The sequence below is a fragment of the Epinephelus fuscoguttatus genome, linkage group LG7, assembly GCF_011397635.1.
Source record: "Epinephelus fuscoguttatus linkage group LG7, E.fuscoguttatus.final_Chr_v1".
NCBI classification, from domain to species: domain Eukaryota; kingdom Metazoa; phylum Chordata; class Actinopteri; order Perciformes; family Serranidae; genus Epinephelus; species Epinephelus fuscoguttatus.
This window is the reverse complement of record NC_064758.1, coordinates 41,841,737-41,868,153: the sequence shown is the minus strand read 5'-3', so window position 1 is coordinate 41,868,153 and position 26,417 is coordinate 41,841,737. Positions and strand designations below refer to the sequence as shown.

General features: G+C 42.4%; 1 protein-coding gene across 3 annotated transcripts in view; it reads left to right on the top strand.

Moving 5' to 3' along the window:
• The window catches only part of rgs19 (regulator of G protein signaling 19), a 56,416-nt gene that overhangs the window by 5,829 nt on the left and 24,170 nt on the right, over window positions 1-26,417 (top strand). Inside the window, exon 2 of one of the 3 annotated variants that reach the window (XM_049580432.1) lies at window positions 7,271-7,381. The exons of 1 other annotated variant lie outside the window; for it this stretch is intronic. In XM_049580432.1, coding sequence (XP_049436389.1) covers window positions 7,367-7,381 — 15 coding nt within the window. In that variant the 5' untranslated portion in view covers window positions 7,271-7,366. Of the gene's footprint in view, window positions 1-7,270; window positions 7,382-15,986; window positions 16,126-26,417 lie in introns of those variants that run through there. One more of the 3 variants, XM_049580433.1, reaches the window with a different exon arrangement.

Here is a 26,417-nt window from a genome sequence, read left to right as displayed (position 1 = left end):
CACCTAAAAAAGCAAGCATGGACCAACTATTAAGACCACTGTACCCTCTTTTTTTCCTAACCATTTCTAACTTGACTTCTCCATTGTTGCCTTCTCCATCCTCTCTTTCCAACCTGAACACGCCTACTGATGTCGTCATGTACAACCTGCTATTTTTTGGTTCCAGATGAGAACCAAGTTTTCTGGCTCTGACCCAATTTACTTTCGGTCAAAAGGTTTTGAACTGTTCAAAATTAGTTGCAGGAACCAGAACGAAACTGTTGGTGTAAAGGGACACCAGAGTGTCTGCGTGTTCTTATAAGTCCTCAAATGTCTTCAAATTTATAAATATTTGGCCTTTAAAGTCATTAGATCGTCTTGTTAGGTGTAAATTGCCACAAACATTTACTTGATTTAATTTATCCATTGTTTAATTTAGTTGTGACAAAATGAGTCAAGCTCTTCTGATATTGCAAATCTTAAAACCTTCTACTGAACCTAATACTGTCGCTTTTCTGTGTACTTGCACTTACCTGTTTGCAAAATATAGACGAACAAAACTTACTCCAACAACCATATTCCTACATAAAGCCCACCTGTGCTCAGGACTGCATACTTACCTGCAGTGCCTGGATAATAAAAAGACGATTTGTCCAAAAGTTAGTCTTAAATTTGGTTTAAAGTCGTCTTGCTGAGGTCTTAAAAAGCAGCTGAGCTGATATTTGGGGCAGTTAAGACAAAAATATCCCAGTGAGATTCCTTTACTTTTCCTACAGTGTCTTTGTGCTGGGTTTATGGTGACCTTGCTGTACTTGATGGTATGTTTACATATAAACTGACACTATGAAGTTCCCATGCTGCTCCGACAGCAGTCCAGTCGTAGTCTTGTTGTATACATTTTTCTGTAAAGTATAACTTCAGTATTCCTATTTGGACTTATAGCTTTCTTATATAATTCCTGTTTATGACCATATAAGGTGTCGCCTGTGGTTCGGCACTTTTAGGAGGAAGAGACACCAAAAAGCAGAAATGAGTGTGCTGTTGCGTTAGTGTATCCTTAATTTGAGCAGAGAAGGTATTTTACAACTGATCCCTGTTGTTCTTTCTTCTAGATGCTTCATCCCTTCATTGTGTAGTAGATGTCTTGTCATGACGCATACTGTCCAGCTTTGGGTGAAGGTATCGCACAGGAAGGTGCTTTTGAAATCAGAAATAAAGGTGGAAGGAGGTGTCAGACATGTCAGTTTTTTGAACGCACGGCTCTTTGCATTTCTTCTCCACTTTCTATTTGATGTGTCTGAGCATGTGGAACTGCAGGCTATGAAATGTCAACATCCATTGCCTTTTATCCTCATAAATCCCTGTGTTTTGAGGTTTTTTCCTGAGGCCGGTTCGAATTACACACTCTGTTCTTAAAAAAAAAAAAAAAGGAATCCTCTTGAAAGAGAAGTGAGATTTGTTTGTAGGCGTTCGTAGAGGTTCAGTAGTGTAAAAACCTTTTTTCTCACGTGACTGGACAAACCAAGCTGAAGGAGGAAAAGTTTTATTAAACCGCTTCCAACATATTTTGCGTGACATCACCCTCAGAAATCACAGGCAGCCTCCTCTACATGATCTGTCATTATTTGGGGATTGTTACCCAAAGCTGCGGTTGTATTTTGTGTCACAGGATCAACAGTATCAGCTGTCAGAAAAAGAAATCTGTGGCCAATTTGGGGGTCCCACCCCTGAGGTTAAGAAACACACGCCTCTCAGATACTGACTTGTACCCGATCAGGAAGTCTAGAAGTTTTTTTCCTTCCTCTTGTTGCCAGTTGGTGCACACTTCCTCTTCCTGCGTCTTTCTTCATTGTGTCTGTTGCTTGCTTCCTCTTTTTTCTGGTCATCGCCTTCTCTTCCTCGTCTCTCTCTCTCTCTCTCTCTCTCTCTCTCTCTCTCTCTCTCTCTCTCTCACTATTTAGGTCCCCTCCTTTGTTTTTTCTTTTAGTCTCTTATTGTTTCTTTCTGTCCACCTTTAATGCATAGATGTGTGTGTGTGTATGTGTGTGTGTGTGTTTGGGTTTTTGTATATGGTTGCCATTCTGTGAGGTGCATGTCTTCATCATCATCTTGTGCCACGATCGCTGGTGGTTTTACTGGTGGCTCTTTGTCGCTGCTTTGATGTCTTAAGTCCATAAAAAGCCACATAAAACGAGCATTCCCATGTCATCTGCGATGTCAGATTAAAACCTTAGATCTCCCCAATCTCAGATGTTTGTCCAGGAACCTTATTTTTAGCTTGACCACCACACATTTTTGAGGTCATCCAGTGGGATTTTTTAAAGGATCACATCAAGAGGTCGGAGAGTTTTCTCAGCCCACAGAGGACCGTGTCGTTCTTCCAGTAATATGAACTCAACAGAAATTGGAGTTCTAAGTAAAATGCTGTTCCTGGAGCTGTAGACCAAATACAAACAGGCTGGGAAATGAAAGCTGCACATTTTAAAAATAAAAAATTAAAATTTTGTTAGTTTCAATGTTCATTTATCTGCTAATTATTTTCTTCATGAATCATTTGGCCCATAAAGTGTCCCTTAAAAATGTCCACCATTTTTAGAGACCCAGTGTGATCAAACAGGTTTTGTCCATTCCAGAACCTTAAGATATTTATACAACATAGACGATTATTCTTTCTTCATTCATTTAAGATCGTAAAAGAATATTTTACTGCTGGAAAGTTGGTCTTTTCATCAATCTAGGATGTCCATGCAGTACACAAATACACACAAATACGTCTGAAATTGGTGCTGTCTGACCAGAGAAAACAAAGATAAAGGGCTGTGGCATTTGCTTTTCCTCAAGAGCTAGAAAACCTACAACGACCAGAATGCATTGCTCGGCACTGGACCAAAATATGCTTCTGCTGGTGGGTGATGTAAAAAAACAATATGGCATCTGGCTGGAAACAAACATTGGTTGTGTTACAGTTAAACACTAAGCTAAAATATGTTTCTGAAAATACCGTGGGTGAGAAATAGGCAACACAGACATATTGACATAGTTCCGTCCAGTATTCGTTTGTATTTTTGCCCTGGTTTTGTCCATTATTCAGAGGTATTTAGCCCTGTGTTGTTCCACTAGTTATTGGTGATTTAGCTATGGATGCACAGAGGCAACACAGCAAAAGAATCTTGGTTCATACTTAATCAGAGCTGCTTAGTTTTTTTTTTTTTTTTTTCAGCTTATGTTTTTACAATGCAGGAAACAGTATGGCACCCACTCTCTGTTCACAAATTCTAATGTCACAGTCAAAAAGTGCACTGAAATATGTTACTGAAGACATCTGAAGTGAGAAATAAACAACGCAGTAAGAGAATCTTGGTTTATTATTGATCAACACGGTCTACTTTTACTGTTAAATTGGAGTTTGGACTGAGAATCGAAGACAGATTATGTTGTGTTGTGCTACAAAGTTGGTTAAAACTCAGCAAAATTTGCTTTAAAATTCACTTAATTTGGCCTGAAAAGTGATGTTGATGTCATGTTTGGCTGAAAGTTTTGCAGGCAGGCCTTAACAATCAGTAGCCCCTTTTACACTGGCAGATTTTCCACGAATGTTGGGCCGTTTTGCCGGCAAGCTGCGAACGTTTAGACACACAGAGCTGGGTTGGCGAGTTGATCCGAGGTACCCAATTTTCCACCTTGTAGGGTAGACATATTGGCGGAACCCTTTTAGTTTAAACAGACCGAGGCCGGCTGTTGATGACTTGTGGGAGAAGCACGCTGCACGTGCGATCCACTGGCAGTGGACTAACAGGAAACAGCTGATAGCAGGAATTAGCAAGCAGCTAGTAGCAAGAGGGAAACACAAACCTGACAGACACTGTAAAGATGAGCAACTGGGGAGACAAGGAATTGTGCGCCCTCCTTGCCCTCGCAAACAAAGAGGCCATTAACCGTCAGATGACGGGGACGGTGAAGAACGGGCCGACTTATGAGAGAAGGAAGCCGAAGGACTGACCAGCCGCGGCTTCCCTCAGAGTACATCACTGTTTACGTCACACGCTGAGCTACACGTTTTGTTACTTGCTCACGCCCCCCATTGCCCCGAAAAAGGCGCATTCTGTATAAACAAAAGTAGGTAGGCGGCATTTTGCTGCACTCCCCGATTTTGTTTTTATACTGCCAATGCTGAAAAAAGACTGATTGGGCTTTCCTGCAAGTTTGCACAATTCCTGTCTAAAAAGGGCTAGTGTATCTGGATGAGAACTGCATTGGTGAATATCAGATTGTATTATCAATATAAGATTGACATTTTTGTTGGGCCCAGATCAGATCTGAAAATATTATAATCAAGCAATACCCACAGTAACACCTATATGTCAGCCAACAAAACAAAAATCTCAAAACCATTCCATGTGGTAATTTCCTTTTTCGCATGTCCATAACGCATATTTGATCTGCACCACATTTCAACTTCAAAAATCAGAAATAGCTTATATCGGAGCGCCCTGAGACCCAAATAATCTCAACATTCCTGGTTAGATTCCACATGAGCACTTTTGTTGTTTGCCACACCCCTCTCAGTCTGCTTGTTTCCTGTCTGTTTCTTCACTATCGACCTCTGATAAAAGCAAAAAAAAATTCAAAGAATTTTTTCCTGGGGAATACAAATGTGGTCTTAGGCATCATCATCACTTGCCAGGATTAAGTCCTCAAAATTTGGATTCAGTTTTACATCAATCAGTCCTTTACAATCATATCAAAACAGTACAGGGACTGTATGGGGCTCTTCACAGTGCTTTAAGAATCCAGAACTTAAGATATACTTTGACTGAGCTCAGTCATACTTTGTTTATTTGTATACTAATCTGAATGTGTATATTTTTTAACAGTAACAGTAAATCTCTGCTTTTAAAGTCTTGTCTGACTGCCACACTTGTCGGGTTGGAGGCCAAACTAAATTGGCCTTTTCTGTTTCTCTAAAATGATTTCTTTGCATTAGCTTTCCTTACTGAAACTAATTGGCATGGTGAGCAACAAGCCTGCCACTAATCTCTGTCTCATGGTTTCAATGTGGAACTCAAGTTACTCTCTTAAAGGGAATTTTGAAGGAAAATGAACCCATGATGTAAACTAAAACACAGTGTGGCTGCTGTTTGAAAACCTTGTAACTCCAACATTTTAAATTCCATCCATCCATTTTCTAATCCTCTTGAGGGTCTATCCCAGCTGACATTGGGCGAGAGGCAGGGTTCACCCTGGACAGGTCGCCAGACTATCGCAGGGCTGACACATAGAGACAGACAACCATTCACACTCACATTCACACCTATGGACAATTTAGAGTCACCAATTCACCTGTCCCCCATTTTAAATTCATCCTTCTTTGTTCCGTTCTCTTTTGTACAACTGTCCTGTATGTTGTTCTTTTTCAGTAGATGATATTTTATAGACCGTTTTGATATGTTTGATTTTCCATCCACCCAAAATTGGTTGTATTGGCCCTTATTTGGCCCAACAGTCACGGGTGTTTCAAACTTGTATGGTCCAAAATTCACTGTTGATTTAACCTTAGTTGGTCAAAGTCGATCTGGTCTGGTCCAATATGAGTTGGTTTGGCCCTTTGTTATACAATGTCAAGCTCTGTTTTGTCCCAGTATTCAGTTTTTAGCCCTTCTTTGGACTTGTTGTCACCAGTGATAGATCCCTGGTTTGGTCCAGTTTTCCTGGTGTTAAAACTCTGAATTGATTCAGTGTTAGATAACTTTAAGCCCTGTTTTTTTTTAGTAGTTGGGAATGTTTTAGCCTAGCTTTGGTCCAGTATTCACTGAAGTTTTAGTCCTGGTTTAATCCAGTAGTCCCTGGTATTTAAGCCATGGCTTTAGGGCTGGGTATCATTTTAAAAAATCAGTACCAACAGCAGCAGCCTTAAAGTGATACTGACACCAATGTCGTACTGCATTCGATACGCCTAGTGTGAATGGAGTTGTGCATACTTTGAAACATTTCGGTGGCATTCTGGCATGCTCAACTGCCAACTCCATCATAACACTGACTTCACCATACTGCAAACTGTATGGGTTGTAACTGCAGCTGCAGGAGTGTGAGCTCTGCGCTGGGGAAGACTTGGTGAAAGTCCGCCCACACACCCACAGTGACGGGGTAACTGTTAGCATCACATGGCGAAAGGTTATTAATGGCTTTAATTAGAGTTGAACCGTTACAATGGCTCAGTTTCGGATGTTAGCCACTGCTGCTGTGTTTTGTCGTGCTAACCGGGCAGATGTTGAACTGACTGTTTGCTGGGAGGGTCTGGAGATAGCAGCAACAGAAAGTTTGCTGATCCGATATGGAGTCAGGATGGTCCGGGATTGACCGGGTTTACCTGGCTGGGTGTAATATGAACTGGTTATTAAGCCCTGGTTTGGTCCAGTCCACAGTGGTGACTTAATGCATTTAAAACCCAGAATTTCATAATGACACTGATGAAGAGTCTGTATTTAATGTGAATCAGTCACGTCACAGCTGAGAGCCGATTCTCTTAATAAAGTCAGCGTGAGCACTGATACGGTCTGGTGTATTTTCACATTACAGGGAGGCACCTGATTCACAGTTAATATTAATCATTTGCTTCATAGAGTTTTAATGTGTGAACGTAACAGACGTCATCTTTGATGGGAAGTAGCAGCGACCTCCCGTGATGTACCAGGAGAAGACTCTCTGTCGCTCCTGATTAAATCATCTTGTGAGGACATCCTCAGTATGTTTGCATAAGAGAAGTTCATGGAAACACACACTCTCACTCTCTTTTTCTTTCACTGAACTTTTGGAAACTACAATTTACTAGATGTTTATCAGATTAGTGAAAATGTGTGCCTTTTTCAGAGGGTTGTGTAAAAGATGGAAGATCCTGAAGGTGGCAGGTGGATGATTGGTACACACACACTTACAATGGCTTTTTTTCTCTCCTTGTGTGCTTGTCTATGTGTGTGTGTGTGCTGGTGCCTGTGTTTTGTGGATAAATGTACATTCCCTGGGATTTTTGGTGCTCATTGTGTGTGTTGTATTGTGTGTGTGTGTGTGTGTGTGTGCTTTTACACGCGTGTAAATTGCGTATTTGGTCCATGCATGCTTTTGTGGGATTTCACACACACTCATGTATGTGTTTGTGGTGCATTTGTATTGTGCTTCGATGTGGCAAATTTGCGTGGATGCACGTTTGCACGTACATTTGTGCATTTTCCTTTGTGTGTGTGTGTGTGTGTGTGTGTGTGTGTGTGTGTGTGTGCGCGTGTGTGTATTTATAAAGGAGAGGTCCGAGGCAGAAGGGGGGATGACATGCATGTGTCCGGCCTGCTAACATCGCTGACGACTTGCACACTAACCGACTGCCCGCCCTTGCGACATGACGGACGTACTGGTAAACAACTGCACCTTTTCTTGCTTTTCCTCTCTGTGTTTAACTCTTGTGTCTTTATGAATTTCTTTGTTTCACTGTCAGGGAGATGTTTTTGTGACTATGACACCTCTCTGCTAGCAAAGGAACAGGCTAATGTAAATAATGGAAATAGAATAGGTAGTTCTTAGTACAGAACGTGGCAACAAACGAGCATCCTTGCAGATCTATCTATTTATCTAATAGGGCTCTCCCAGTCAAGTTTTTCTTGACCCTGATCTTGATGAGAGTCCTTTTGATATTAGGTACCCAGTCCATGCAGTAGAGATGCACCAATCCAGCTTTTTCAGTTTCGATACTGATCCCGATGCCATGGTTGATCTAAGAAGCTATATACCTTTACATGTAGAACAGAAAAGACTAGACGCATCAGGCATTGATGACTGCGCAATGAAGAACTATTTATTTTTAGCAAAAATAAACAATTGTGCAACAGCAGTTGAAATAGTGTGAAATACCTCCACATGGCAGATTCTCTCCTTCGCCTCATGACATATGATGTAGCTCGCGTCACAATAGATTTAAAGGGAAAGGATCGCTTCAGGTATAGGTTGCATTTTCCGATACCCTATCCATCTATTTTGATGATATCAGGGCCGATATTCGGTCCAGACGTCGGATCGGTGCATCCCTACCATGCAGGTTAAATGTTGATTGAATATGTATCTGACACACCTTCCTTGACCCTTGGTTCAACAACCTGTGCACCATGTTGCATTGAGATTTATCACCAATTGCAAGCCACTATCCCATCACTGTATCCTGTATGCTTGGGTTGGCTGACTCTCCTTACAATTTCGTAGACTTTTTCCATTGGCATTCTCTTGTTCACAAAGCTATTCTTGGCCTACTTCCAGCATATTTATGTGTGTACATTAGGCAAAAACATTGGAAATGGCAATGCCTTCCATTCACAAATCATGTTTTTATTGTCTGTACCGAGGATACGGACAGAGTTTGGCATGTCTGCAGCTCCTTATCTGTGGAATATTCTGCAGAGGGACTCAAAGTTGGACTCGTTGGTTTCTCTCGGCCATTTCAAAACACTGTTGTAGGATTTTTGTACACAGTCTTCTATATGCCAATGTCATGGTGCATCTTAGCTGGTCCTTGTTGTGGTGTAGTTTTTTTGTTTTTTTTTTGCATTTTTATGGTTCATTTTTAGTCTTTATTAACATACTTTTTTCGCTTTTCCTTGTAGTAATCTTATTTTGTGTTTTATATCGCTTGTTTTAGAGTTTTACATTTGTTCTGTGTTGTCTGTCTGTAACCTTGGTGCGGGTCTCGGCCAGGGCACTCTTGAAAAGGAGAATTTTAACCTTAAGACAGTTTTCTGGTTAAATAAAGGTTAGATAAAATTTTTAAAAAAATCTAACACTTATGAAAAACACATATTTTTCCTCTTACCTGTAGTGCTATTTATCGGTCTAGTTTGCTTTGCTGTGAGTTGCCAAGTGTTGGAGATATCGGCCATAGAGATGCCTGCTTTCTCTCAAATATAATGAAACTAGATAACATTTGGGTTGTGGTCATTAAAGTGCAAAAATACATTTAAAAAAGTCAACAGCACTGTTTCTTTCCAGAAATTTTGACCCAGTTACTTAAGATAGTCCACAGACAATCTACACTGATGAATAGCACTAAAGGTACGAGGCAAAATTTCTGATTTTGGGGTGAGCTGTCGCTTTAAATTAATGATATACTAGGAATTACAGTTTAATCAGGAGGTTCAAACTCCTAAACTGATGTGACATGATCTGCTAGAGAGAAGACGTATTACTCTGGAGTCTTAGGAACTACAGAAACACTCAGTCCACTGAGACTGAATAGATTCCTCCCTCACAAAGGATCTTTGGCTGAGTGCAGGCTCCGGCTTGCAGGGAACACACAAACCCATCAACACACAAGTTCAGTTTTGGCCCACCATCAAACTGATTTGACTAACTAATTAAAACACTACAGGAGCTAGCCTGCCGGCTGCCGAGGTGACCAGCCGGTCTCGTCTGGCGAGTGGGTTCTCGCGTCTCAGTAAACGTTGCAGCCAGTTTTCAAGTTGGCATTATTTTGATAAATTAGCCAGATATTAAACATCTAAATAGTTAATATTCTGGCTCCCAAAGCATCATGGATAAAGTGCGTGGAGCAAGAAAATTCCAGAACATTTGCACTGTATTTGGCCAAATGTGGACTCTAAACAGCACTTGAAACAGTGGTTGGACCGTGACTGATGACTTTTCAAGTGTTCATGGGAACACAAAGAATGCAGTTTGAGAAGGGCAACCCCAGTGGACCACACCAGTGAGTTCAATATTAAAGGAGAGAAATATGAGAAATGAAAGCGAATTATAGAAAGCCTGGCTCTTTTGCATCCCTGCTTTTTGCAGATGATGTGGTTCTGTTGGCTCGATCACACCATGACCTCCAGCATGCACTGGAGCATTTTGCAGCCGAGTGTGAAGCAGCTGGGATGAGAGTCAGCACCTCCAAGTCTGAGGCCATGGTCCTCTGTTGGAAACCGGTGGTTTGCCCTCTCCGGGTTGGGGGAGAGTTACTGCCTCAAGTGAGGGAGTTCAAGTATCTTGGGGTCTTGTTCACGAGTGAGGGTAGAATGGAGCGTGAGATGGATCAGCGGGTCCTGCAGTGATGCAGGCACTGCGCCGCTCCGTCGTGGTGAAGTGGGAGCTGAGCCAGAAAGCAAAGCTTTCAATTTACTGGTCCATCTACGTCCCAACCCTCACCTATGATCATGAATTCTGGGTAGTGACCGAAACAATGAGGTCGCAGATACAAGCGGTGGAAATGAGTAATCTCTGTGGGGTGTCTGGGCTCAGCCTTAGAGATAGGGTGAGGAGCTCGGACATCCAGAGGGAGCTCGGAGTAGAGCTGCTGCTCCTTCGCGTTGATAGGGGTCAGTTGAGGTGGTTCAGGCATCTGATCAGGATCCTCCTGGGCGCCTCCCGCTGGAGGTGTTCCGAAAACAAGAAAACCCAAACACACACAGAAAGGCATACTCGTCTTCTGCAGAGCCGTGTACACAACTCTGGCACGCCCGCAATAAAAAAGGAATCCATTGCCTGTTTTTAGCAATTTTACCCGTGTTTAAAAAACCTGCGTACACATGCTAATTTTGGTGGAAGAGGGGTATAACATCTGGCGATTGATTAAAGCTCAGTTCAGATACATGATTCACGACAAGACAAAACCATTTTAGAACGTTGCAGAGAAAAGGTGCAGGGGTGAGAACTGGTTGGTCTGAGCTCGACTCAAGGCGGCTGATGGTGTCACCTGCAACTCAGCTGGTCAAATTACCGGCGGCTGGTTTTAGAACGTTTGTCCTGTTTCCTGTTTCTGTTGCCTGTAGTTCGCTCGTCAACTCAAAATGACCACAGATGGTGTCTTTGCTTACTGCACACATTTTCACTGACTACTTAATTGGTGCTGGTTTTTTATAATATTGTGCCGCATTTATTATGAATACAGTCCATCTGATGCTGGTTTTGTTTAGGCCTTTTGCCGTTTCATTACTACTACAAATGCAACTGTAGCCAGTATCTTGCTATCACTATCCTAATTCATATTTTGAGAACTACAAATTATATTCAGCCACAAAACAAGCCCAAGAAGCTGGAAATCAGAATGGAAGCACAGAGACTTGTTGCATAAAGATGATCCACCATCTCGTCTAGTTGCAAAACATTGCAGAACGGTGCATTGCAAGTAGTTGCTTGTTTCAACTCGTGTCGTGGAGAATCTATGGTCTGAACTGGGCTTCAGGTCACAATCAGCATTCATTATCAGGACAAGTAACTCTGCAGTAATCTCAGTTATTTATCGGCTCCAGTGACGGAAACATGACACCTGGGTGGACACGTTTTACAGCGAATTCCAGCTGTCCCCGTCCAAGCAGTGCTCCAACATTGTTCCAAATTATTTGGCTCGGAGTTTTAAAGAGAGACCAAATGAGTAACAGATATGACAAAGAAGTAGCCGTCACATGTGGCTTCAACGCTGCTTTTTAGGTTACTGTTTAGGAACCTGTTTTCCGACACGTTCGTGACATTGAACGTGACCCGCCAGTTGAAAAACAGAAAGGCACGCTTGTCTACAGAGCTGGTGTTCCCGCGTTTAAAAACATGCACATACGGGGTAATTTTGATGGAAAAATGCACAACTAATTTAGTTGATTGGCTAAATCAAACAAATCTATATTTGTGACTTTCTAATATTGACCGTGGATATTACCCTGACAGATCCAGTATCGTTTGGGCTCTACTGTACTTTTCATTTATGTGTTTTTCCTCCTCTCCTCCTCTTGATCATTCTCCTAAATTAAACTGTCATTTAATTTCCACATGTCGCTGCCACTGTTGACTATATATAACTGCTGTCAGCTTGTCTCCCTCATATGCCCCTCCCTCTTTCCCTCTGTTTGCCATCTGTATTTTTCTTTTACGTTTTCTCTGCCTGTCCTCCTTACTGCTTTCCTTATCTCACTCTCCCCCATTCCTCCCATTCCCTCCACTCTTTTTTTCTCTCCACTATTATGTCGCTGCCTCTCACTTTCCCTCTCCATGTCCCCCTCTCTCTTTCCCTACTTCTTCCTCCCACTCCCCCAAATTCCTTCACTCTCTCTCAGCGCACTCTCCCCCTCCCTTCCTTCATACCCGCATGTTTCCCTCTCTTATCTTTACTTTCCTATCAACCTTCATTTGAATGTTTCCTGATCCAAGGATGCTGTTAAGGGAACTTTACATGCTGGTTATGAAGTACACTGAAGCTGTGAGTGTGTACACTTTGGCTTGTGATAAAACACTGGTCTTTACATCAAGCACCCCCCGAGGAATAATACACTGTAGGAAATCCTCTGTATAGCTCCTGTATGGAAGGGTGTTCCTGTGTGAGTAGTATCGTAGTTGCAGCCACAGGACCTCACACATACACTGTGCGGTACCAAAGGTATGTGGACACCTGAACATTACACCCACACACTTTCCCCCAGGACATTTGTTAATGGAGGTGGTAAGCGCTGCCCATTCTAGCCTGACAACAATTCCACTTAGTCAAGACAAACTTTAAATGAACTTTCTAGGGTCTGACTGTTGATACTCAAACTTCAACCTTGTATCTGAACTGCAGAGTTGTTTTCACACATCAGGGACTGATTGAGAACTTTTGGGCTGTTGACTTCTAATTTTTTATATATGTTGCAGGAAACCCTCAGTCATATCTGATCGTTGAACAAAAACCATGGACATTACTCTGCTGCTGTTGACTTGAGTCTTTGCCTGAACTAGGGCGCCTCCACATTGCATCATTTTGTAATCTTACTTCCGTTTTAGAGAGGAAGTGTGATTGCTTTGCTCACTGTCGCCAGGGTTATCATTCTTAACTTGCCATAAAGCAGCTTTAAGCTTCAAAAGGGTTGTTATTAAGTTTTAAAGTTTTGAAAAGGTAACCATTTAGAATCCCAGTATGTGATCAGTTCATCCAAATAACGCCAAGAGACATTTGCACCGATGCACACTTTCTGAACGATTTAAGATTTCAGTGGAAAAACAGAACAGAACTCAGCAGTATGTTTTTTCAGTATGTTACTTTATTGGCTGTAACAAAAGCTGAATTTAATAAACTAAAACTCAGTTCTGCTCCTCTGCTTTTTTCTAATCGCACATGGAGCTGATCCACTGTGTCTCTGTCCATCTGCTTCTGTGTATGTGTCCACTCGTCTAGCAGTGATACTAGATTATTACAAAAAAATAAAAACAGAGAAAAGAAAATAGACCACATCAACTGTTGCTGCTGATCGATACTATAGCGATAGTTTGGCAACTCCACAGAGCTCCATTGTTGGCTTCCAGACATTGGGTGCTTTGCAGAAATTCACCTCTTGTCTAAACCCAGTGTTTCTACCCAGATGTATTCTTAGGGTGCGCTCAGACCTAGAGTTATCTCCTTTGGTCTGAATCAGGGACTGATTTTATCACAAAGTTGTGTAATTGCCTAGAGTTGGTTTGTGTTCTCACGGCAGCATTTACAAGAGGACCAGATCAAATGCCTTGTGTGAGAAAGCTGCTCTTGATTGGTCAGAATTTCCATGTGGGAAAAATCCAGGAAGTAAAGCAAATGTTGAAGAAGACTACACTTGCAAGATAAATGTGACACTTTGTAATGTCACAATGGAGGGACAACTACGCAGGTTGATTTTAGCGCTGCTCATCGTGGACTATATTGCTGTCATTGTTCATTTTAGTCAAAGCATACAGTTTGAAAACGAGGCGCGGCTCCAACTAGAAAACAATGTTTTGATGCATTGGATGTGCTGAATGTGCATATTAAGGCAGTACAGGAGGAGGTGCACATTAATAATCCTCCAGGACTGTAACATGCTCATGTTTAACCCAAACAATGTTTCATGTGACTGCAGTTGCTTCACATCCAGGTCAGAACACGTTCTCACTAGAGATGTACTGATACCACTTTTTCTTTCCTGATACTGATTCCGATCTCTGAACCTTAGGTATCTGCCGATACCGAGTACCAATCCGATACCAGCACATAAAATAAAAATGGATGGGATATGAATTGTTGTATGTCTCAACTCCTAAAACTCAAAATAAATACATAATAGTAGTATGAATGCCATAAAACTTTTTATTATTATTATTATTATCCAGTGTTGACACAGATCAAGACACAGGTTAAAGTGCAGCCACACAATTTGGTAAAAAAAGACATTTTAAAGGCTACAGTAGAATGCTTTTTAAACTCTGCTCCATTTCCGTTTCTTTTGCCTGTAATGTGCGTATGTGTAATGACGTGAGGCATTATGTGGTATCGGATTGGTCATAGGCTGTACTTGCCGATACCCGATACCGCATTTTAGCCAGTATCGGAGGCATTTCCGATACTGGTATTGGTATCGGTACAACTCTAGTTCTCACCACAAACCAACCGCACCAGAGTTTGTTTGTAACCAGACCGAGACCACCTCTTCAAGAAAGTCTTAGTCCGGTTGTTTTGGTGCACACCTGAGTGTGATTGCTGTGTTTACACCTACCAAATGAACCACACTGAGGGGGCAAACGAACTTGAGTTCGATTGAACTGAACCACACAGAGCAGGTGTGAAAGCACCCTTTTGGCACAAATAGATTTTATGTGAATCAGCACTTGGTGATGCGGTGTAATTTGGTCAGTACCCTGAAAAGTACCAAGTTTGGTACCCAACCCTAGCAGTGACAACTATTTATTAATTTGAGCTCTCTGTTGCGGAGATTTGTCTACCCCTTCTTGCAGTGAGACTACAGTACAAAAACATTGATGACATGCTTTTGGATGCCATCCAGCTGGCACACGGCCAGCAGCTGTTTACACTAGTTGTGTGCATGTAATTTTGCAGTAAAACAAAAAAGTGCATCATCTTAGAATCAAAACAAAGTAGTGGAGAGATAAAAAAGCTTACAAACCTCCAGGTTAGGCGTTTGGATTAATAAATAAATACATCATCGGTAGTTTGTTGCTAATTTAATGGTCTGCAGAATAAATGCAATTGCGTGAGAACCATAAGAGAAAAACTAGGCGGAGCAGCATGAGGTCAAAAACAGCCTCTGTTCTTGTAGAAAGGCTGCAGGGAATTTCTCCCATTCAGCCACAAGAGCATTAGTGAAGTCCAACACTGATGTTGAGTGATAAAGTCTGGCTCACAGTCAGCACCTCGTCCCAAAAGGTGTTTGATGGGGTTGAGGTCGGGGCTCTGTGCTGGCCCTTCAAGATCCACACCAAACTGGGAAAACTGCTTAATTATAAACCTGGCTTTGTGTGGGTATTGTCATGTTGAAACAGGAAAGGGCCTTCCCCAAACTGTTGCCACGGAGTTTGAAGCATGCTGTCTGAAATATCACTGTATGAAGAAGCATTGATACTTACCTTCTTTGAAACTTGGAGGCCCAAACTGTGAAAACCAGACCCCGACAAAAAGTATAGGGGTGTCTACTTGTAGCTACAATGAGAGGAAAGCAAGACAACAGCAAAGCTTCTTTCAGCAGTCCTTCAGACAGCTGGCCTCTTTTCTACTGTACTTCCTGTCAAAGAATTAGGATAAAGACATGGTAGAGCTGTGAAGAGACATTCATCTCTCATGCATGGATGCCCGGAGCTTTTATGTAGCCTGGGGGATACACAGTCAGATTTGTAAAGTTTGGTGTAGTTGTGAAAGAGAGAGACGTTGACAAGTCTAGACTGGACTCCAGGGGTGTCCAAGTTTAGAGAAAGAAGGAATGTAAATGTTGGGTTTTAGCAGCTTTTCCCTTTAAGCCATCATGGCATGAATAGGCCCATGCACTTATGATGGGTTGGGTTGTGTGTGTATGTGTGTGTGTGTGTGTGTGTGTGTGTGTGTGTGTGTGTGTGTGTGTGTGTAGACACCAGGTCTGATTCATCAAGTTTCAGATAGAAACCAAGAAGCCCTGTGTGTCACAATAGCTCTGACTCCGTTTCCTGCCTCTCTCTCTTTCTCTCTGTCTCTCCATCTTTTCCTGTTGCATTGGACTGCCTCTCGTCTCTCTTCCTCCTTTACTGGAGTGAAGCATGTTGATTGATGGAAACGCCGAAGCTAATAGCAAAAGAGTGAGAGAAAATAAAAAGAAGGAGCCTTTTGTTCTTTGATTCGGTCGTCTGTCGTTGATCCACCATTGAATCGTCTCGTCTCTGGTAAGCTTTGCTGCTGAATGGTTTCTGTGTGCTGACAGTTTCATGTGCCGGTTATTGAACAGGGTTTGGGGTTTTTTTTTTGTACGCTCGTAAAAGTTACAGCTCAACAGATAAGGCGAGGCAGCACCAGGGTTATTGTTTTGATTGCCTCTCTGGCTAACCATGCAGTTGAGAAGAGTGTCGACCACACTGGGTGTCACTTCATTGCTCAAATTTATGTGTATTAACAACGTCTCTGTGGGTTGCTGAGGACATTCTCTGTTGTATCTCTGATGAAACTCTTTCAACACCCCGTTAGATAAAGTGGAAAATGCTTCGTCATCAAGCTTTAACAAGACTGTTTGTCTCAGTTCCTGAAAAGAGAGATATGCAGTTTGCATTTTTTGGCTGATAAATGTTAGATAACCTCGCTTTATATTGTATATAATGTGTTCCAAATTCAAAGGTTTCAGATGGGTTTCACACTCTCCAGACACGCGCTGGCTTCAGTTTATTGTTTATCATTTATTTGGATCCCAATAAGTTGCCTTGGCAACAATGTCTGTGTAAAAATTTAAGGTAGAATTTACAAATCTTTACACTTCCACACATACAGTAAATAATCCAGCAACAATATCAACATTACATCAAACACAAATAATTTTTCAAAATCTGGTCATTTTAACACACTATGAAATTTAACATGCAGATGTCAGCAGGAAGTTTTGGATTCTCGTTGGATTTGCAGCTTTTATAATACGACAAATGACAAAAGTCACATTATTTTTTTTATTGTTTAAGCTGCTGCAATGGTTATTTTTACTCATGCGTGTGGCTACACATCTTGACAAATAAACACCTGTCTCAATTGGACGCCTAATCTAGTTACCAAGAAGTTTAAGTTTTAAATAAAAGTTCTTATTCTGTATAAAAGCAGGTTGCTGGCTGGTCGGTCGGTTGTTCATATTCCTTTAGTCCGTAAGGGTCCTCAGATCAAAAGAATCAAAAGGGTTTTTCATAAAAATTAATCCAAGTTGTGAAGTGGTTCAGTTCTTGAATGCCATAACTCTCTCCCTGATGCGCTGTCTGTTATTAATTATTCATAATTAATATGTTATCCGAAGCCTTATTTTTATACATGTAATCTTCACACTGGCTTAAATAAACTATTTAATTATATTTCCTGATCTTCACTGACCAACAGTTTTGTGTGAAAGGAATTAAAGGCCTGTCCCAAATATAAGCCCATTGATTTCAGTGACTGAAGCAAATAAAAGCCCGGGCCAGTAACTGAAGTTTTATGTTAATCTGCCGATTATGTTTTTCCCATTGATTGTTAGTTTCTCTGGTCTATAAAAAAAAAAAAAAAAAAATACACAACTTTCTTAAAGGGATAGTCCGGATTTTTTGAAGCGGGGTTGTATGAAGTACTTATTTATAGGCAGTATATTACATACAGTAGTTAGAGTTGTACCGATACCGATACCAGTGTCCGAAATGCCTCTGATACTGCCTAAAATGCGGTATCGGGTATCGGCGAGTACAGCCTATGACCAATCCGATACCATGTAACGCCTCATGTCATTACGCATACGCACGCTACAGGCAAACGAAACGGAAACAGAGCGGAGTTTAAAAAGCATTCTACTGTAGCCTTTAAAATGTCTTTTTTACCAAATTGTGTGGCTGTGTATTTATTTCTTAATATTTTACACGGAGTTGAGACATACAACAATTCATATCCCATCCATTTTTATTTTACACGCTGGTATCAGATCGGTACTCGGTATCGGCAGACACCTAAGGTTCAGAGATCGGAATCGCTATCAGGAAGGAAAAAGTGGTATCGGTACATCTCTAGTGTCAGTCAGCACGCCCCCCAGTTTGGAGACTCAGCCTGGATTCTGACACTGAAGCTAAGCAATGTACTGCTGTGGATGGGGTGGTCAGCAACAAAATGAATTTTAGTCACCCAGAAACATCAGTACCATTTTAAGTATGCGCTATATTGACAGTATTTTCATTGCCTTACGTTTGAGTCAGACATCCTGTTATGACGGGGAAGCAGCTAACGGCTTCAGGTGCACATCAGTGCGCTCATCAAAGCCACCAGGCTCCATTAGCATGCTGAATACAGGAGCTGATCAGTTACTTAGTTTGTATCTGTTTTTGTTATTAGATTGCTTAGCGTCCATGTTGGGCTCCAGCCTGTGTCTCCAAACTGGGGGTGTGCTGACTACTATCTATTCTATGTAATACACTGAATATGGAAAAAAGAGAGATTGTGTGGCTGTGATGGATCACCGGGTTTCAGATACCAGCAAGATGATGAGTTCTGAAGTAAAATGTTCGTAGCTGCTGATACCAATGGAAAAGGCTGACATACAAATGCGTGGATAATGTGGTGGATGATGACTCTGTTGGAGGAACCATCTAACCTCTCACCACAGCTCCTGTTATGTGGTGTTTAAGATCTGCTCGTGGCTTTTTCCCTCTTTTAGAGCTTCAGCTGAGGCTCCTGTCCAGAGACGCTAACAGAGAATGAAAGGCAGAGCTTCTCTGTCTACAGAACATGCGTCTGCTGATTGACACATGCTGCAGGGATCAAACCTGTGAGCTTACAACACAAATGCATTGCTTTTAAAGGATCAGTTCACCATCATTGGTGTCTCGCCACAGAGGTGGAAGTTTGTTTTGAATCATCTCTGGGCTTTGTGCTTCTGCCCTTGTCACAATGGAGGTGAAACACTGAAGAATGGCACTTGGAAAAACAGACTGACAAGTCTGAGCAATATCGACTTACTCAAGATAACCCTCGCACCTTTATGTGAATGGTTATTTATATCATATTGTCACATTAAAGGTCCACTGTGTAGGGTTTCTGGGCATCTGTACGCAGAAACAATGTTGTGTATAATTACTGGAAAACTTTGTTGTGTTTTGTTAGATTGAGCCATTAATATCTACATTTCATACTCTTCCATGGAATCCTCCATGTTGTTTCTACAGAGCAGACAAACCAAACTCTGGCTCTAGATTGGGCTGTTTGCAGTCTCTCGTCAGCTCCTGTAGTTCTCCTACACACTTTCTTTCTGCAACTTCCCTGTATGCCACTAAATCCTACACACTGGACCCTTAAGTGTCTTTGTATGTTCCCTCTAGACATGTCACAATAACAGAAGGTCAGTGGTTGATGCCAATATCAGCAAAATTCCACAAATCCCAATTCAATGCCACCGTAAAAACAAAACAACAAATCTACATTTTATTATTAATCCCTGATGATCCACTTTGAGCACAAAGTACTAGTCTGCTAACCTGTAAATCCAGATGCCCCGCCCCATCAAATTCGCACTGCACTAATCAGATCAGTCTATCTGACTGAGGTGGGCTCTGGGTGGGCGTAACATGATGAAGACAGCACTGCGCCGTCAGAAAGTAAACAACCAAGATGGCAGCTGCCGAAGGACCGCGTCCATTCAGTTTAGCTTTGGAAGAAACGCTAAGCCAACTACACTTATCTTTCTCCTTGAGAGAGGAACAGAAGACTGCCCTAGAAGCCTTCACTTCCAGGAAGGACGTTTTTGCCATTTGCCGACGGGATATGGCAAAAGCATAATATATCAGTTAGCCCCACTGGTCGGCAGACAAATGGCAAACACCTTGTTTTTTGCTCTGATTGGCTATCATGCTATCCAGTTGCGTGCAGCGACATTTAATATGCCTCAGTTAGTGCCGCCCCTTGGGTAGGAAGGGTGTATCAGTGAGGGCCAGACTCAAAATCTTTCTAGATTTGAGTCTGGATTTCCAGGCTACTAGTCTGTGGGAGTTATGATATTTCATGGGCGAGGAAACATATTAATAAAGAGTCTTCAGTGTATTAACATATTTCTCCTCCGTTGTTGTTGTTGTTCAGCATTTGAACATGTAAGATGTGACGGGTGGTTTTTGTGGGAGGCCATTTGTCCCACCCCTCCTCCACTGTGATTGGATGGCAACCAGAAAAAAATGTTAAACCTACATCACTCGCTGGGCTCTAGTTTCCCAGCGCAGTGCAGGGTGGGGAACCCCGCGCAGAGCTAGTTTTGAGCAGCGCAACCCGAGGCGTGCTCAGTTTGGTAGTTTGGCAGACCGAGGTGTGCTGAGATGGGTGTGGCAGCGCAGCAGGGGGAGGTGTCGACAGATCCAGCTTGGCGCAGTGACAGTTTTGTGCCAAAAGGCTTCATCGAAGGTGTGCTAAAAGCTCGCCATCTGAAACCAGGTCTACTGTCAGCGCAGGCAGAGCGCAGCCGGTGTACAGGTGGACAGTGCGCACACGTCACCAAAACCTCACAGGCAGGTTTCCAGAATGTCAGGCACATTAACGATGCAATAAATAGCCACAAAAACCACTATTCAATGCAACTATCTGCAATCAGCACATAAATGTATCTCTATATGGACTGTCCCGTCACATCTGATGTCAGATCAAAGGGGATTGGCACCGTTTGGCACGCGTAATGGAAACCCAACCTGATTTGATTAACACAGCCTACAAACTAATGAGTTCACATCCCTCTCAGCCAACCACAAACAGCCACAGCATCAGATAGGGAGTATATATTCAGCATCTGTCATCTTAGAAAAGTCAAAAGAAAAGAAACAGAGTGAGACTGCGAGAGAGAAAGAGAGAGCGTGTGCGCACGAAAGAAACGCAACATTGATTTACAATTCTGGTGACCTCCTCCCAGGCTACCTTTGCATCATCAGCCCGTGGAGGTCTGCTCGCAGTTCCGTATATTCGGACACTGCGAGCTTGGACCTCCCGGACCAAAACATCAGTTTCCTCCTGGGAGAAGTTTGGCCGTCTGACGCTGCTGCTCTCTTCTGCCATGAGGAATTGAGTAAACTCTCATTACGCCTTCGCTCAACGCATTTAAGGGCGAGGAGAGGGGCTCATTTGATTTGTGTGATGTGTGTAAAACCCACTCCACGCCTTCTCTCCTCCCTCTTTCCGACTTGCGCTGGTAGGAGGGACGGAGGTGGGATAGAGGAGTAGCTGCGCCAGGTGCACGGTGTGCCAAACTTACAAAATCCGCCTGGCCACACCCATTTGGTGAAGCGCAGGTGCGCTGCGCCTCCGCCGCGCCCAGTCTGCGAAACTAGAGCCCGATGTGTCACTACACTGCTGCCAATTGTAGCAGAGTGCAAATCCGCAGCGCTGTAGCCGTCTTCCATGTGTTGTTCATTCATGCTGGTAGGCATTCTACTTCCTTTGGCATTTATCAGCAGACAAGAACACTTTAAAGCAGTGGTTCACAACGGGTGGGTCAGGGGTACATTCTGAATGGACCGCACGTGACTTGCAAACATGTCCAGATGGTAAAAAACACACTTAATTCTGAAGAACAGTGAATTTCTGGCACAGAGCTTTTATTTTGAAGTGTTGTTTCCTGCTGTAGAGTGAGTGACTGACAGACGGCTACTTAGCAAAGACAGTAAACTAGATTGATGACCAAATTCATGTTTGACACTGACTGTATTTGACTGTGTGGACTTTGAACTAATGACTAAGGAGAAATCTGGACCCTGTGGCTGCACCAGTTGGGAAGCACTCCTTTAAGGTGTATGCTTAGCCGTCCGGTCCTGAAGAATTGCATCCCTGGTCCCTACATAACACACAGTGCTGGAGAAAAAACAATAACCATCATGTTTTCAGAATTTTGGCATCGATTTGATACCGAAGTACCTGGTCTCGTGATGTCCCTAGTTCCTTCCTGCTCATTTAGAAAAGAATTGTGATTCAAGTGTTTTAACGGGATGTCGACATCCTCTCGTTGGGTTTAGGGAGATCCTCTTTGAGGGAATGCCTGTTGCAGCCGGTGTGGTTTTAGTGGTGTGTATGTGTGTGGGCTGATTGTGAGTGGACACGTGCATGTTGTTGCGATTGTGTGCATCATAGTGTGTTTGTTGACTGTAGCTTTGAATGCACATGTGAGCGGTTGTAGCTCGGTCGTGTGTTTAGACAGGCTTGTCCATATAAGGTGAGGAGAGGAGATGAATTTGGGAGCTGATGCGGTTTGTCGGTGCAGCCCTCTGGTGAAGAACCTTGACTGTGTCACCACAGAGTGCTATTAGGCTGGATTTATAGACTCACTCAGTGTGTGTGTGTGTGTGTGTGTGTGTGTGTGTGTGTGTGTGAGACTGTTGTAAAGAAAGAGAGCGTTTTTCTGTGAAAGTAAGGGAGTGTGTGACATTTTCATAGAGTAAATTAAGAGAGACAGATCAAGAGCGAGAGGAGAGGAGCATACTGTACAAAGTGTGTGTGTGTGTGTGTGTGTGTGTGTGTGTGTTTAACAGTGCATTAGCGAGGCTTTAGCAGTGTTTAACATGTCGGGGCAGGAGCTTTGAGAAGCTCCTCTCCTCTGTAAAAGATTTTCCTTCTTTCCTGCAGCGGATCTGGGGTGTGTGACTCACTAAAGTCCACCTGCATTGTTTGTAAGAATTATTGGGAAAAACCGAAATGGAATCTGCAAAGCAACCAGAAGCAGTTGATAACTCTAATTTGACTGGACACTGTCTGAAAAGCTGCAAAGTTAACACTGATCAAAATGGAAACATACAGGTCTGTTTCAGTTTAAGTTTACTCTTTAGCAGTTTTTATCCGGCAACGTTAGCTCTCCTTCCGCCTGCTGATGCGTCAACACAGATTTGTTCTTCACAACGTAGCATTATCAGGGATACAATCGGCTGCGTCCCCAGATGCATCAATAGCAAGTTTACTGTGTCCTTTTTGCCCCGATGATGAAAAGTGAAGGTCTCTGTTCCTCCCAGGACAACAGGATGTTGATGTGACAACAGAAAAACATCGTCCCCTGCCATCAGTGAAAGTCATCTTATTTACCGATAGGCTGCCGGCCGTCAATGAGGGGAATATCGGCAGAAACTGATGTTTGGCCCGTATCCTGGTGCTTCCCTTTCTAACAGATTATTTACTCATTAAGTGCAGCCCTGTTTATTTTGTTTCACCTGAAATCTCTGAATAGTCTCCTCGGCAGACACAAACAGGTGTTTCCTCACCTGAGGGCTTCTGTTTTATTGCTGTGACTTTACCGAAGTCTTTCCCACAGTTTAAAATCATTGACAAAACACGAGAGAACACGGCAGGCAGGTAGTCTGGGCCAGTCATTATCAGCTGTGAGGTAATGATGCCTGAAGGTGTAAGGGAGTATGATGCAGTGTTGGATAATGTCTGGTAAAATTCTGCATAAGCAGGGTTGCACAAGTCAAATTGTCGGAAACAGGCCGATAAAGAAAAACAATTAGTCAGTGTGAGGAGAAGATCTTGATTTATAATCCAGTGTTAACAGGGAGCAGATCGAGGATTTTTTGGGAATTTTTTTGCCAAAATTTGGTCCCTTTTCCATGCAGTCCATGGGTCCTAGGATTCAAAGCCCCCCCCCCAAAAAAATGCAGTTGAAAAACACAACAGCAGTGTCTCTTCGCGCAGAAAGAAGCTTGCATCTACTGCTAGCTCACCTAGCACCACTGAGCTAGCTCACATCACAGCTCAACGAGAACGCCTCCAAGGTTTACTTCTTGCACTGTCATGACCACAAGCCTCTCGTCTTTGAGCAGATGCACACTTCGTCGGCACGGTGGTGTGGTTGGTGGTTGTAGTTTGGTAGAAGGAAAATATTTCCTACATGAAACTGCTCTGTTGATTATCTTGTGTAACCATGTCACGATTTCTGCAAAGAGACATTGATGTTGAGTTTTTCAAATGTATTTCTTTGGCAATTTGAGCAACACAATCCAAGTGCCATCTAGTTCCATATATTGGAGAGAAGGCAGACATCTCTATGGCCGATATCTCCAACACTCTGCACTACGGGTAAGAGGGGGGAAAAAGATTTTGAGCTGAACTGTCCCTTTAAGACTAGTGTATGTCCTGACACCAAGATGCGTTCTCTAAACCTCATCAATGCCACCACACAGTTGTTAATGCTATAGTCTGACCTGAAATTACCAGAGCAGCAGTCAACAAGAACAGTTCTCTTACTATTTATTTTGAAGATTTTTTTATAGTGGTGAGGACCCCTCCTGTCCTCACCAGTGTGCTCCGTGTCCTCTGACACAGAGTGCAGAGTGAACTCTGTACTCTTCTCAGTATTCAGCAAAAAAATATGCCACAGTTAACAAAAGTCTTAGTTTTAGGGTTTAGTAATGTAAAATATTAAACCTCAAACACAAGCAGACAAGAAGCAACTGTAAACAAAAAAAAAAAAAACAGCTGTTGCTGCACTGGTTGCCTGCAGGTGGAACGTCTATCAAATGTGCAGACGCTTTTACTTTCATTGCCTGTAGATGGCACACAGTGCTGAGCTACACCTGCAGCTACGTCGCTTTTAATCAAAAAAGTTCACATAGCAACCCGGTGATTTTAAGTCATACTTCATTTTATACTGAATTTGTTTTTAAGTGAACATTTGGGACTGATTGACGGGGTCGGATGCCGTTCACATTTGAGCTGATTCCAGCACCAGTTGTGGTACCTGTAGTTTGGCACCGGTACCCAACGTTACCTGTTTTTTTTTTGTTTTGTTTTGTTTTTTTGCACTTTACTTTTATTGTAGTATGGCGACTGTCCTTGTCTTTCTCTTTGTCTTTCATCTTTCTTAATTTTATTTGTCTGTGTCTCCTTCTTTCCATCCCAGGACTTTTTCGCTCTGTCCCTGACCAAGTCTGTGTTTCCTATAAATAGATTTCTCTCTTTCATTTCATCTTTCTATCTTTTGATCTATCATTGTGACCCCATCTCTCTGTCTCTCTCACACACACACACACACACACACACACACACACACAGAGGGCTGTTGGCGATCAAGTGGTGAGATTACGAAGCAGTAATCTCACAGATTAATACTTAAAAATGAGCGCTTAATTACTTAAACCCTGCTGGCAGGTGCAGCTGCGTGTGTGTGTATTTGTGTGTGTGTGTGTGTGTTGGTAGACTTACGCACAGTACACAAAAGCCCTGGCAGTGTCTCGCTCTGAATTTAAATTTCATCTTGCTTTATTGGCATGGTATGTGAGTCCATCTGTGCTGCCAAAGCATGTAGAGCAGAGATAGCGGACAAATTAGCACAGCACAAAGAAGGTGAAAGTGCACAGGGCTGCATTCACTCTCATACGGTGGACACATTCATACGTTAATGTTAGGAAGCATGCATTAGAAACTTATATTTCATGTTAACACTTTGTCAGTAAAGTTGGCAAACATGAGCAGTTCAAGTAATTAAGAACAAAGAAACATGGGTTCTGTTTACACCAATACATAAAGTCCACTTCAGTTACAAGACTTAGCTGTAAAGTAATGGACGTAGCCACCATGAAGTCATCCATTGGTTTGTTGACTACCATTTTGAAGCCATGATATTAGGCATTTTGGCTGTTGCCATCTTGGATTTTTGGTGCCAAACGTGACCACAGAGACAGTGGAGATAACCCTAACGCTAGCTGCTAGTTTAGTGAGCACGGTGCATTTACTGTCTGTAGTTAACTGTGATAATGCTAATTCTATTTTTTGCTAGCGGGGAAAAAAGGGAATTAAAAACATTTCTTACTTAATGCAAAAACTTTACATCTGACACCTGAGAGTGTGATTTAGTTCAACCAAATCCTGAACAAGAGTTTGTAGGCGACCAAAACGTTACGGTTAACTTAACAAACTGAAAACATGCAGAAATAAGTACAGCTATGGGTGTGCCTGTTCTCTGAATGAATCTGGGCTTGTGCCCCTAAACAACGGTGTCACCATGGTAGTAACTTGTCAACGGATGGCACCAATCTCTCACTTAAAGCAGCCACATCTTGATTATGCCCAACTTTAAGCTTTAGTAAACGGGTGAGCTCTATAAAAATTTATCCCCCGTACAGTTGTCAGGAACGACGTAATTAGTTAAATTAGCTTTTGGTAAAGACCAAAACTGTTCTTTGTACCAGGCTGTGAACATGTTCTTGTTGTAAAGAGTGGCATTTTAACATGAGGGTCTGTGGGGATTGTCTCGCTCTTGGAGCCGCCCTCAAGTGGCCACTGCAGAACTGCAGTTTTGGCACTTTAGCGCTTTATTTTTCATCCCCGGAGGTTGTTGCTTGGCTAAGCAGCTCCCCTGAAGCTTTGCCAATGTGTCAGTGGACAATATAATTCTTTGTATCTCAGTTAAAAAGTGAGATGATCTAATTTTACTCTCATGTCCAGTCCATTCCAGACAATAAGGAGAGAAACTCCAAGAAAATGTTTTTTCAGAGACTCTGATAAAAGCAGCGGCACG